General features: G+C 38.8%; 1 protein-coding gene across 2 annotated transcripts in view; it reads left to right on the top strand.

Moving 5' to 3' along the window:
• Positions 1–14,318, top strand: part of CIT (citron rho-interacting serine/threonine kinase) — a 71,178-nt gene that overhangs the window by 44,075 nt on the left and 12,785 nt on the right. For both annotated transcript variants that reach the window (XM_009287519.1, XM_009287518.1), the window contains 9 exons: positions 770–823; positions 8,719–8,916; positions 9,388–9,581; positions 10,090–10,225; positions 10,652–10,756; positions 12,199–12,339; positions 12,575–12,682; positions 13,373–13,535; positions 13,780–13,944. In XM_009287519.1, coding sequence (XP_009285794.1) covers positions 770–823; positions 8,719–8,916; positions 9,388–9,581; positions 10,090–10,225; positions 10,652–10,756; positions 12,199–12,339; positions 12,575–12,682; positions 13,373–13,535; positions 13,780–13,944 — 1,264 coding nt within the window. The remainder of the gene's footprint in view (positions 1–769; positions 824–8,718; positions 8,917–9,387; positions 9,582–10,089; positions 10,226–10,651; positions 10,757–12,198; positions 12,340–12,574; positions 12,683–13,372; positions 13,536–13,779; positions 13,945–14,318) is intronic.

Raw genomic sequence — 14,318 nt, 5'->3', positions numbered from 1 at the left:
GGCTGGATGTGCTAGTGCACTGACCTTTCATTTGTTAAGTTTTCAGATAGCGTGTGACATTAGACACTTGTTAAATCAGTTTTATGAATTTTGGGAGAGGCCATGAGGCTGAAACAAGAACTTTTGCTTTGCCATGCTTTGCTTGTAAATTAGGAGGTAAAATGGTGCATGCAATACTGCATTCTTTAAAATAAGTGTTTGCACTCTTCCATACTTTGGATGCTGTCTTCCAAAGAATTGATTATTATGTTTCATCACTGCTTTTTAGAGAGGCTCGGAATTAAATGGTACCTTATGGTAGGATTCAGGTAGATTGGCAGAGCTGTTTGGGATAGCTTGCATAATACTTCGTTACAGTTTTTCTTTGCAAGCGTTAAATTGTATGCAGTATTTATTTTATATGAAATACCAATCTGGATATGAAAGTAAAACCAACTCAAATTTAAATGTCAAGAATGTACAAACGTAACGTGGAATTGACATGTCTTCTGGTGACCATTTCAGATGGAACCTTTTACATAATTCAGTTCTCGAGTTTGTACATTTTTCTAAAGTAGTTCAGAATTGGGAGCATAAGTGTGTTTTGATTAAGTAGGATGTGACTTTTGCTAATCAGTTCTTTGCCACTACAGAGTGCTTTCATAGCCTGCAGCGTCTGCCTTCCAAACTTTGCTTGCTGGTAGATTGTTCTGCAGTTTGTTTAGCAACAGCTGTTGGATTCGAATTCTAATGTATGAAAAATTGATGATTAACTTCTTACCTCCTTTAGGCACATAGAGATGAAATCCAGCGTAAATTTGAAGCCCTTCGTAATAGCTGCACAGTGAGTATTAAATACAGATCATTGAATTATTTTGAAATTAAGGATGAGGAAACAAACAATTTACTTATTTAATCCTTGATGACACTAGTTCCTAATGTGGACTTTTGGCTTCAAGGTGTTAGTAGGAGCTAGATGGATTGGATTTGATTTCCTTTAGGTTTCAGGTAAACCTCAATTTTGAGGTTTTAGTCTGATCATGAAATTAACACTACTCTTCTTTTTGGAGAAGAAAGTAAATTAAATATCTCATTGCAGTGCAGCTAATAAGAATGGTGTAGCAGCTGCAAAAAATGATTGTAGGTGAAGATCTTTTCTGCTCACAAGAAGAAAAGATCTACCTGTCCAAATCCTGAGCTGCCTTGTAGATCTAGGCCAGAGTGGAAGAGCCTTCACGCTATTGTGGGTTTTAAGGAGGACTTCAACACTGTTTGAAGAGGCAGGAGATGTTATGGTTCCAAATAATACATTGACATGTAGCCGTCTGCTCAAAGAGCAGAGAGGACTCTAGGATCTTAATTTGCTCCTTCTATTGCTTGAGGTCTTTTGACCTGTTTTTAGATTCATTTCATCAATCCAGGACAGATGTCCGGGGGCTTGTCTATCAATAGGGATTCTTGCAGATTAACACTATCTTCAAACTTGTTTATGATGGTTGGTGGAGAGCATCTGTCTTCCAATGACATGAATTACAAAAATGTTGAATAAGGACCACAGTCCTCTGTATCAGCATTGATTGCTGATCTTTCTAGGCTGTTTCTCCTTTACCCCACCCTGTAAGCAGGGCTTAATTGCTGGGTTTTTTTATCCTGATTGTTTCCCTCCTTCCAGTGACTTCCTCAAACTTACTTAGTCCTACAGCACGAAAAATTATCTAATGTACAGGTTTTCATCTTTCAAAAATATCCTTTCAGGATGAGAGTTACTCTGGTTTCCTCAGTTGTTCTTTAGCACTAAGCAAGGGGATTCTTCTATTCTGTTCATAGAATATACTGATAGGAAGAAATGAGGAAGTAGAGCTTACCAAAGTGTGTTTAACCTATATCTAAAAGAAATCCTGCACAAGAAACTTTACTTTTTGTTCCCTCCTTCATTTTCTTAGGCTGATCCTCTAGCTCCATCTGTGCTATTGTGTATCTTACATCCATAGCTATCTTCTTTTGTTCTATCTTGCCCTTCATACAGAACGACAGCTTTCTGTGAAAATGCTTATGTGATCTCCATGCAGGCAAAAACCAGTTGTGGGAAATCTGTAGCTTCTTTTCACTGCATGGTAGGCTGCCTTTCAGAGGTTGTAACGCATTATCTAGTAACACGTTGGCTCTGTAAGTGTGGTGAACAATCTCCAGCAGTGAAGAGTGACCCATAACATTTCAAGAATGTTGAGAGCTTCGAAGATTCTGCATAAACAGATTTCTAAAAGTGTTGTGCATTGTAAGGCCCTTCAGTGGGATAAGTGGGATCAGACATCCTCATCAATAAGAAATTAATTAAATAGTTCTTAAATGAATAATACATGCTCATCATACGTTCTCTTTCCAGCCCAGGAGAATGCATGTATAATGTAATTGACCATGGATAGAAACTTTCTTGTTCTGTGTTATGAGTAGTTCTAGCTGTCCATCCTGTCTACTGAGCAGCACCGAGAGAAAATAGAGGACAATCTTCTATTGACAGTGAGGGATCAGGGAACGCTTATTGTGGTGCCTTCACCAGATGTTCCAGCCTCACTTTCATCTGATTGTGACCAGTATGATGCAGGCTTTGCTTTTTGGTGACCATGTGATTCTACCTGAAGGTGATTAGAATTTATACTCCTTTTAAAATAAGATAACACTTCAAGGGAATAATTGTAATCTGCTGCTACTTATGCAGCATGATAAGGAGTGGACTTATTCTTTTAGCAAGTTTTCAAAAGATATCCTTTTTAAGCTGAAACAAACTCCTTGAACTAGTCTGGCAAACTTTGGTGTGGGATTATTTTTTATTTAGTCTTATTGAGAAGCCTAAAACAGCATAAGAATTATGAAAATAAGATTAGGCAGGGGAAAAAAAATTGAAAGATTGAATTACATCAGTACTTTCGTAGTATTCAAAAGATAATGAAAATAAGATTAGGCAGGGGAAAAAAAAATTGAAAGATTGAATTACATCGGTACTTTCGTAGTATTCAAAAGATAAAAATACTTAATCTACTTTCTTTGATATTTCTTCGGTTTCTCTAGCTTCACAAAGGTCACAGCTTCTGATTGTAGAGAAGGCTTACACCTCAAATGCGTGTCTGCTTTCCTTGTACCCTCATTGCACTCTTGTTCTTTCCTTTTGCTGAGGTCTCTGACCAAGTAGACATTTTTTAGGTTCTCCTATTTGTTCATTTTAAATTTGCTGTGTTTTGGGGTGCACACAGAGACCATTGCTATGCTGTCGGCCATAATTTCTGCCTTGTTTGTGAATTTATATTCAGTTGCTCTGATAGCTCTGCATTGTTTCATCTTGTGACATCTCTCTTTTGCTATTGGGGGTCAAAAAGAAAATGTTAGCATTTGCTTTCTCTGTCTTTCAGTTGTGCAAGAAATAATAGGATACATAATTACAATAAAAATTATGAATTTTAGTACCTGCTGTACACACAGAGATGCATGTGGGCACACACGAAGAGCAATATTTTATCATAATCTTCTCACGATAGCTCATCCAGTGAATCTGTTGAGGGAGAAGGACTAGTTCCCTACATTTAAAGAATTGTTCTACCAAAAATATGATCCGTTTGAGTGTTAAACATATTTTCCAGGCAATCAGAAAAAGATCTAGAAATAAAAGGCATTTTCTTAAATAGGAAAATTTACGTATTTGTCAGTTGTTTCCAACTGCCTCTTAATTATGGCTTGTTGTTGGGTCGTCAACACATTTGAAGTGAAAAATACAACTAAGTTATCTAAATAATAGTAGAATTGTTTGAGAAAGAAAACATTCAGTAAGCGGGTGGTAAAGTCTATAAATATTTAGAAGAAAGGAATCCTATAAAGTATTTACACTCAGCTTAGTAAAATACTATTGCTATTCCAGGGAACCACCATCTGAATCTTCAAATTTTTTTCAGGTACAGGCTGTTGCTTTTACTCTAGCAAGGCGAGTGGCATTTCTTAATACTAATTGGATATTGCATTTCCATTTATTCAAGGTTTCTCCAATAAAACAAGGTTTATCTTCCCTCCTTGAGGTTCTTTTGTCATCATCTTGTGTTCCTATCTTAAGCATTAACAGGCTTGATTCTGCATTTGTCTATGAGGTCAGATATTGAGGCATTAAATCTGCAAGCCCGTTAGGCACATGTATAACTTCAGTCATGCATAAAGTCCTGCTGACTTTGGTCTAAGATCCTGATTCCACATTGGCAAAATGAGTTGGCATACAAGCATAATCTGTGCTCTTGAGAACTTCCAAAGTTATGTCTAAAGATGTTATATACTTTGATGCTAAATTATGTTTCCGAGTAAAGGGATCTTGCCCACTGTAACAAGGCTAATACCCAGGCAAAAACTTCTATATGGCTTTGTTAAATTTGTAAAAAAAGAGGAAGAAAAAAAAAATTGGCTGTTGGGCGGGTGGGGTTATCCCTGCTTCTCATTTCACAGAAAACGTGATGGCAGATGCCAGTCATAGGCAAAAACGGAGCTTTGTAGTTTTTGTAGCCTGACAAAAAGTCAGAGACTTCTAGGGTGTTGATGAGGGGTTGCTGTGAAAGAGCCTAACGGGACCTTCATCATGGACAACGATATCGTCATTTGAGGGTGAGGCTCATGGTTGGTAGAGGCAGCTCATCTTCTGCGAGCTAGGACAGAGGAGTACAGGAGACTGTATGTTTTAATAATGGATTGGTGTGGGAAGGAAAGGAATGCGGTCTGTGCAATGTCCTACTACTCTGCATTTATTAACGAGAGCAATGTCCCTCGAGCTAAGCCATGATGAGGTTTTGGAGACTGAGATCTCTGTGTGAGGTATGTTTCAAGTCACAGATGTTGTCTGGCTATGGAAAGGGGAAGGAAGTGGGGAGTTCCTTGTTATATATTGATCAAACAGGTAGAGATACAGACTGGTGTCTAGCTGCAGCTGCATTCATTAAGAGGCTTGGTATTCTCCTCCATTGCGATGCGTGGTGTTTCTCTGCTAGGAAAGCTTTGTCTCTCGGATCCAAATGTGAGTAGGTTAAGACGAAGCGAGTCTGATGCCTGCTCTTGCTTCCTCCTCACAATAATTTGGGGCTGAGAGCGCGCTTTTTCTTCCTTCCTATTTACTTCTGACAGCTAGCTTTCTGGTAAAGATTAGTGGGGATGGGGAGGAGTGGAAATGGATAGAGTAAAACTATGCATCAGTCTGGAAGTTCTGAATCAAGGTTGTAGGAAAAATTGCATTAAACTCCAAATAACATGCTGCTGATAGCATCCTGAAACAGTTTACCTTGCTGTGTCCTAGCATTTTCCAGCATGTTTATTGGTGGCATCTGAGAAGTGAGAGGTCTTCCTGAAGGAATAAGGTTATGGAGAAGTTTGCAAGCTGCAGTTAGTAGTATTCTAAAACTGCTTCCTTTTCTCCTTTCCCTCATTATTTTGCCAGTGGTTTTGATGCGTGGAGCATATGGGTTAAATTTTGTACATTGTGTCTGATAAGCAAAGCTAATCATCGTGGCCCTGAACTGCTTGGTGCTACGATATTTAATTTGTGATCCGTGCCTGGAGAAGTTTGTAGGGCCAGGTGTAATAGCTGTGAATCTGCACAATCTCACAACAGAGAAACCCTTTGCTTTTCTGAAACTGTGCAGTGGGGAGCGAGTTGTGCCGAATGTGGTCACTGTCGCTGAAGAGCTGTTACGCTTGGGTTGCTCTGTAATATTTAAAAATGAGATACAATCTTCTGTATCAGTATAAAGATAAGTTGTGCGCTTAGATGTGGCATGTAGTGAGCAGTCTGCCAAGATTAGCGTGGTATAGTTAGATTATCTCTCTATTTTGTGGATTAGTTGTGATGAAGATGTGCATAGATTGAAGAGAAAATTTCAGTCGCTCTGTGAGTGATGATACAGTGGCTGCCTAGATTGTCTAGAATTGCTTTTCCAAGCTTTCCAGTGTTTGGCGCTGTTTTAAAAACTTTGAATTTGAAGATTTTTGTAATTATAGTATGGTTTTCTAAAGGATAAAATAGTGTTTTCTTACAGACTTTCCTTTAATATACTTCAAACTGAACTCCAGAATAGCTCAGGGTTGGTTGGTTTATTTCGGATTTTTTGCCTGGGGATTTCCTTAACTGAAAAGAAAAATACCTAAAGCTATTAACTCTTTTCAGGTACAGGATTCTGGCATAGGTTGTATGTATGTATGCCTAAGACAACATTTCCTATCAAATGTGGTTTTTTGATCTGTGTTTTCTTTCTTCTTGGTTCCCTGGACAGGCTTTTATATCGCACCATGTCCCATTTTCCTGTGTCAGTATTACCCATTACTATTTAGGCTTTATAGTATTTATAAACTCTGTAACCCTGTTGGGTTATACATAGCTGCAGAGAGCTTTTAAAAATTGGATTTGTTAACAAATTTCCCCTTTCCCCATGAAACAAGGAAAACTGTACTGATGACAACAAATTTTCTCTCAAAAAAAAAAATTAAAATCTATCAATCTGTATAGATTACATTATATAGGTTATAATATATTTGGAATTTAAGCCAAGCCATTTTGGAATTGTCAATAAATATACTGTTAGGAAAATATTCAAGAAAGGAGACCACGTCACTTCTTCTGGAACCCTTCTTTCTTAGCTGCTTTGTTATTTCTCTTAAGTTTTCCAGAAATATCCTACTAGATAAAATGTAACGGTGAAATATGAAATGGTCTGGTTTAATTTTAGTTATATTCATGAAGAGAAGTCAAAATCTCAGAACATAGAATAAAGGCGAAAGGGAGCTTAACTTCCAGCCCTTAAGGGATAAAATCAACTTGAAATACAGCCAGTTTAAAAAAATTAAGTAGTTTGATGCATGAACTCTGCACGTCACCTTATCCATTTTGTGTTGCCCCCACCTCTGCCTTCTTGTATCTCAAAACTAGTTAAATAATTTTTATAGAAAGTACTTGTCTTAATATATAAAATATATGTGGAAGAAACCATGGATGTATAAAATATATCTTAAAACTGCCTAGATCTATGGTGTAGTTAAACAAAAATAAAAACACGTAGAAGAAAAAGAGAGATTATCTTATCTGGCAGTTAGTAGAAATCTCAGATGTTACTTGTAAGAATGGCGGGTAAAACACTGTAAAAAAAAACCTCATTTTGTTCCTTTTTGTTTGTATAAATACACTTCTAAGTTCTTACCCTACAGCAATATAGACACTAACACATCCGTATGAGACACTCTGCGTTCTTTGAAAGCTTGACGCATACAATACAGAATAAAATGTATATTTTGAACAGGGCAGTAAGAGTGCTCAAGAAACAACCACACGATCAGATTGTCATGAGAAATGTTGTGGTTTTAAAGTATGAATCATTTTGATTTCGCCCTGAACATATGGGTAGCAGGAACTCCCCTTCCCCCAGCAGGGAGTAATGTCAGTTGGACTTTTTCTGCTGACAGTTTAAAAATCAAATACTGTTAATTTAGATCTAGGAGAGGCATGGTAAAAGGCTGCCAAAGTATGCGTTACAGATTCTTCAAAAAGAAATGGTTGTCATCTTTCCAGATAGCTGGGAAGAGCTGTATGCTCTACTGCTTTAGATATTTAAGTCCTTGGCTTGTGTAGGAAATTGGAACATTTAAATGTGAATGTGTGGCCAACTGTGCTCTGGGATTTTAATTTTTCCCATTTAATGAAGTATCCGTCTTTTCTTTGACATCTAGGCAAAAATGCCTCTAGAACACATTTGTAAGAGTTGAATTGTACAGAGTTTACCAGTTTCTGAAACTCCTTTTATTTCAAGATCACACTGAGGTTTCTTTCTCTTCTGTTGTGATGACGTTGTGTTTGAGTTAGGAGGAGGTTCAGGTATTCATCCATCCCGTGTTCATGGCCTTTCATTCATAAAAATCAAATGGGACTGTGAAAATGGCCCACCGTTGTTCATATTTTTCTTTAAATTGAAGGGGAATGTGGTTTAAAGCGTGTAGTATAATGCTATTCTGAGAAACAAATGGACGCTTCCACTTCATTAAAGGCAAGGCTATTGTCCTTGTCGAGCTTTTGCTTTTCACTGATTTTCTGTTAGTCTGTTGTGTTGCCGCACTTTTTCCTTTCTTCATATACCCAGTGCTGCCATCCATAATGCTGTTACTTTGATAGAATATATTTCTTAAAATTTTTCTGCTTTTCCTGGTTACCTACAATGTTACATACAGTAATAAAAGTGCTAGGCAGATTCATCAGATTGAACTGCCTCCATTGTCCCTCTTGTTTAGCTTTCTTAAATATCATGCTTCGAAAGCCTCTCTGAGAGGTATTAGCCTTATTTCACTTAAGGGGAAATTGAGGAGAAAAAAGGTAAAGTGCTTTGGCAAAGGCACACTGTAAGTCAGCAGCAGATCTGAGAATACAAACAACTCCTGACTCCCGATCCAGTGCTTTAGGTTCTCTCTCAAATAATAAATTCCATTGCAGCATATTTATACTCTAAATCAAATTAAAAACAAAAAAACCCAAGCTATTTTCTGTAAGAAACAAAACTCTCTTCCTAATCGAAGTACACTCCTATGCATAAAATCTACCATTACAATATTGCTTTTGCTTAAATTTGAAAAAAAATTAAGAGCCAGGTTGTCTCCTTGCTTGGCGATAAATGGTTTGAGAGAGAACACTTCATCAAAACACTGTACTCACTGACATGTAATTTAATTTCTTTTTCTTTCTAGGTGATTACGGACTTGGAAGAGCAGCTGAACCAGCTCAGTGAAGACAATGCAGAACTGAACAATCAGAATTTCTTCCTGTCCAAACAACTTGATGAGGCCTCAGGGGCCAATGATGAGGTTGTCCAGTTGCGAAGTGAAGTTGACCATCTCCGTCGAGAGATCACTGAGAGAGAGATGCAGCTTACCAGTCAGAAACAAGTAAGGCTTTATAAGTCTGGACCACAATCTCTTCGCGATAGCTAGTTAATTATCTGAAAGGCAAAAAATTCTCTTAAATCCGGAAACCTGTAAGGAATGACTATGCTTCCAGGGGCAATGGCGTTTAAGCCTTCCTTCCCAGAGCAGTTGAGCGAATGGAAATTTTTGGTATTTCCCATTGTATTTTTATGCAATTTTATTTAGAAATTTTGCACTCTGAATATATTGTAATTTAGAATTATTCATTTTAATTTTGTGACCCTGGAAATCTCAAAATTTTCATAATGAGATAGAACTGACATTAACGGCAATCACAAGCGAATGTATGGAAGCCTTGAAATAAATGGGTTGTGATTTACCAGCTTATGTTTGCTGCCAATTTGCATGTACTGTAATTTAAATGGTAAGGCTGAAGCTTAAAGTGCACGCTTGATGTGGGATGTGAGAATTGATAGGAGGATTTATTTTTAGACTATGGAGGCCTTGAAGACAACATGTACAATGCTGGAAGAGCAAGTAATGGACTTGGAGGCCCTGAATGATGAACTCCTGGAGAAAGAGCGTCAGTGGGAAGCATGGAGAAGTGTTCTAGGGGATGAGAAGTCCCAGTTTGAATGTCGAGTTAGAGAGTTGCAGAGGATGCTGGATACTGAGAAACAGAGCAGGTCTCTCCCCCTCCTCCCCCTTTTATTAACTTTTATCAAAATGCTCTATAGAAGTTAATACAAAAATTATATTTAGAACAGGATATGGGAGTTGGAACTAAATATAAAATCTTGTGAGGTAGTTCTAAAAATGGTTTATTAGTTAATAGTCATTCACCAGTGATATTGTTCCTTTTGTTTCTTTGCAAGTGAGCGATTCATGGGGAGTGGTATTTATCATTGTAACTTATAAAATGTCTTGCTTTATTATCTTCTGCTTTATTATATGGAAAAATAGTCTTCGCTCCGAACTGTTCCTGTGGGGTCTGGAAATTTTCGGGCTGTAGTTCTAGCAGGGGCAGGAACAGGGTTATATAATATAACAGCGTTGCAGCAAACAGTCTGGCTTTATAAAGTAACATCTTGAAGTTGAAGCAATCCCCTGAAAGAGTTAGTGATGCCACTGCCTGCTAGGAAGAGGTCAAGCCCAGAAAGGAGTTAGGTAACATTATTTTCCATTTTAATACAGAGTGAGAGCAGATCAGCGTATTACTGAATCTCGCCAGGTGGTAGAACTAGCTGTCAAAGAACACAAGGCAGAGATTCTAGCCCTCCAGCAAGCACTAAAGGAACAAAAACTCAAAGCTGAGAGCCTTTCTGATAAGGTAAGTAACTTTTGACCCTAGACTTTCATAATTAGATGAGATACTTTTCTAGAGAGATTACTTGTAGAAATGTGGTCTTGAGCAGCTTTTTCAAGATGTTAGAGCAAATTAAAAAGACTGGACGTCATAGAATAGAATTATATCTTCAAGTCAAAGACCTCGGATTTCCTTTTGAAAAAGACTAAAGCAGAAAGCAGCCTATGATGCCTGGGGTGTACAGCGAAGTCCTTCAATAACTTGATATCTGCGTTTGAGCAATGGCGTACCAAAGTGGTGTTTGGTTGGTTTTTCCCCCTTATAGTAAGTAAAGGATAATTGTATCATTTTCTTTAGTGCGTGTGCTTGGTGAAATTGGATTTTAAGGTTGTGGAACGCTATATTTATTAGTGTTCAATGCTATTCTGACCATCTATCCCACCTGCCTAGCTCAATGACCTGGAGAAGAAGCATGCTATGTTGGAGATGAATGCACGCAGTTTACAACAGAAGCTTGAGACAGAAAGGGAGCTCAAGCAGAGACTTCTGGAGGAGGTAACCTTGGAAATGCATGTTATAGCTTCAGAAGAAGGTTCCACATCTTGAGGGGGGGAAGTTGTGTGAATAGCAGTGTTACACATCCATCCTTCTTCTATATAACTGGGGAGATTAATAAAGTTGGGGGGTTTGTTTTTACTTAAAACTTTGCAAAGCGTGTGGCCACGTCGGGGAGCAGTAAAAGTGAACTGCTCCTCAAGGGAAGGCGAGCTGGGAGCCAAGGGTGACAGCAAGTCAGGCAAGGACAGGAACCTTGCAGCCAGTGGGCACAGTCCCACAGTGCCTGAACAAGAAGAGCAGAGCAGGTTTGGTGAAGGTAATCGGGCTCAGCCAGGGGCCCGGTGATCATTACAGAAGCCTGTAGTGATGAGGCACGTCCTAGGTCAGGTCTGCAAGGCAAGGTCCGTGCCCAGGCACAGCATTCTTACAACATAGCTCTGACCAGACCAAGTGCAAGCACCATAGCTTAAAAACAGCTCGGGAGCCAACGTGCTGAGGGTGCCTGGGTGGAGGCCACAGGCGAGGCTTCTCGCAGCTCTTTTTTTCATACTTTAGCTTGGTTCACAGAAGTCTGATCCAAGGTTACACACCTGCACCATGTCAGTGAGACATTGAATGCAGGCAGCCAGACCCGGGTAGTGGGGGAAGAGGTTGCAGGGGAAGGGTGGTTGCAGGCAATTAGAGAGGGCAGTTAGAGCCTTTTGGTGTACTTGGGGTACTGACAAGTTGTCCTAGAGCTGAGAACTCCATTATGCATCACAGTGAAAGATTTCTGGCTCTTGCTTCATAAGACATGAGCGTTAATGGTTTTCATACTCGGGGACTTTCTCATCAAAGAAGTATAAAACCTGAAAGAATTAGGAGCCGTTTATCATGTGCCCTTTTCTGTTGTTAGTTGGAGACAAAGATGTAAACAATTGGACATAATTTTCCTTATCTCATACGACTATAGAGGAAGGAGTTTACCTGGGTTTATAGGAAAGATTTTTTTTTTTATTTTTATTTATTACAAAGTACTGAGATGGCTTCTGGTGATTGTACAGAGATTGAGAAAATCTGAGATGGCTTCTGGTGATTGTACAGAGAGCTTGAGAAAATGGTATCGAGAAATTCTTCATATATGTGCAGTCCTATTAACAATTACAAGATTTTAAATGCTTAAAAAAGCAAATAACTTGAACATGCAGTTGAAAGAAATGGTGTTGCTACAAGTTAGTATAAATACACTGCACAGAAATGCTTGTTTAGTCATAATGTGTTCTGAGAGGAAGGAGAACTTCTAGAATATTGTAATTTTCCAGCTTTTAAAGAATTGTCTGTTTACTGTTAAGTTCTGCAGTGATGCTTATTTTACAAGGAATGATAACATTTAATAGCTTTTATTTAAAAACAAGCAAACAACAAAACCAAGACACTGACCTTTTTTTTCCTCTTAACAGCAGGCAAAGCTGCAGCAGCAAATGGATCTACAAAAGAATCACATCTTCCGCCTAACTCAAGGTCTGCAAGAGGCTCTAGATCGAGCAGATCTTCTGAAGACTGAAAGAAGTGACCTGGAATATCAGCTGGAAAACATTCAGGTGAGGGTGAGGAAACAGTGGGCAGGACTCTGCTCCCCATCCTAAAACCCCACTCCCTGTGGGGTTTAATCCTAAATTTTAATCCCCACAGGGAGTGGGGTTTTAGGATGTGATCTACTGCTTCTGTGTGAGACTTTCCTTGTACTATTTTTTAGCTCTGTTCTGCTGTTGCATTATCCATTTGTTTCTTCTATTAAGATGAAATTTCTTGTGTGTGTGTGTGTGTGGTTCACAGGTTCTCTATTCCCATGAAAAAGTGAAAATGGAGGGCACTATTTCTCAGCAAACCAAACTCATTGATTTCCTGCAGGCAAAGATGGACCAACCAGCAAAAAAGAAAAAGGTGGGTGGAAAAGGTTTGAGAGGCATGGAATTAAATGATGGTTTTGTGATTAGTTACGTGCTGTGTATTCAGAATATTCTGTTTTACCTTTCTTTGTGTAACACAAATGTGTCCTCATTTAAGAGCATTCTGAGTTGCTGAACGCAAACTTTACTAGGCAGAATGTGTTCTTTGTGGCTTTCCAGTATTTTGTTATTCCTACAATACTTAGGTTACAACCCCGTAGCTACACCTCAGTGAGGCTGTAGGAATATAGAATTTTAACCGTGTGGGGTTTTTTAATGGTAAGTATGTATGTGTGTATGAACATATTGCTATCTAGAGCAGTTGTCTTGTAGTTACAGCATAGGATTGATTAGTCAGGGGATGTGACTTGTGTCACATCTTTGTCATAAGCCGTTATGTCATTTTGAATTAAGTAATTTAATTTTAACCACGTATTTTGAGATCCTCTGTTTAGATGCTTTCGGAAACTCAAGGTGTGAGTACTAACAGGTAATGTACGTCCCTCTTTAATCCATATCTCGACATTTTCTCTCCAGTGCCAATGTGAACTAAAAATCCATCCTTACACGTATCAGAATTACCATTAGGCCCTCTGGCCGGACTGCCACTAGCTAGTTTCACTTTGCCTAGTTTAAGCCATCTCTTACTAGGAGTTAGGAGTTGTCTGTGTGTTTCTGTTGCTAGGGCCTGTTTAGTCGGCGGAAAGAGGACCCTTCTTTACCCACACAGGTTCCCCTGCAATACAATGAGCTGAAAGTGGCACTGGAGAAGGAGAAGGCTCGTTCTGCTGAGCTGGAGGAGGCTCTACAGAAAACACGCATTGAACTCAGATCTGCTCGTGAAGAAGGTAGGGGTTACAGAAAAGGTGAATCTGGAAGGAGACGCACGTTTTTGGTCTGAAAACGTGCTTTAATTGTGTGCCACTGTAGCAGTAACATATGTTGCTTAATTCTTATCTACTGCTGTGAAGATGCAATAAGGCTGCACTTTTTTCTGCGGGTTGTAACCGCTGGATGGTTATACAGAACCACTGCTATGAACTAGTGTTTCATATTGGTTATGTTAATGAGTGGCATTTATCTCGTCTATAGCTGCTCATCGGAAAATATCAGACCATCCCCATCCATCCACTCCAGCCACAGCCAGGCAGCAGATCATCATGTCTGCCATAGTCCGCTCACCAGAGCATCAGCCTACTCCGATCAGTTTGCTAGCTCCGCCCTCCAGTCGCAGGAAGGAATCTTCCACACCAGAGGGTAGGTTCGTGGTGAACTTCTCTGTTACTGTTTTTTCTGTCTACTATTTCAGTGCTATCTCTTTTTTCTTTAATTTCAAAACCAGATTTTTTTTCATGATAGGAATATTAGATGATAAGTTTTGCTTTCGTTTTTGGTTTAAAATTCTCTATTTGGATTATATAATTTATTTCTGAAAACTTCAGCAACAAAGTAATTATTGGCATGAATTGTTTTAAGAGCTTGTTTTTTTTCAAAGGAGTATGTTTTCTGTACTACTCTCTGCATTGATCAAAAGGATTTATGGCTGTTTCCTTAGCAGTTAACACTTTCACTTGTCTAAACTGCAGATTTGTTCTGCTGAGCAGAAAGATTCTATCAAGACTTTTGGCAAA

Source organism: Aptenodytes forsteri, unplaced genomic scaffold (assembly GCF_000699145.1).
Source record: "Aptenodytes forsteri isolate BGI_AS27 unplaced genomic scaffold, ASM69914v1 Scaffold297, whole genome shotgun sequence".
Classification (NCBI taxonomy): domain Eukaryota; kingdom Metazoa; phylum Chordata; class Aves; order Sphenisciformes; family Spheniscidae; genus Aptenodytes; species Aptenodytes forsteri.
Note: the sequence above shows the minus strand (reverse complement) of the source record. Positions and strands in the feature narration are given on the sequence as shown.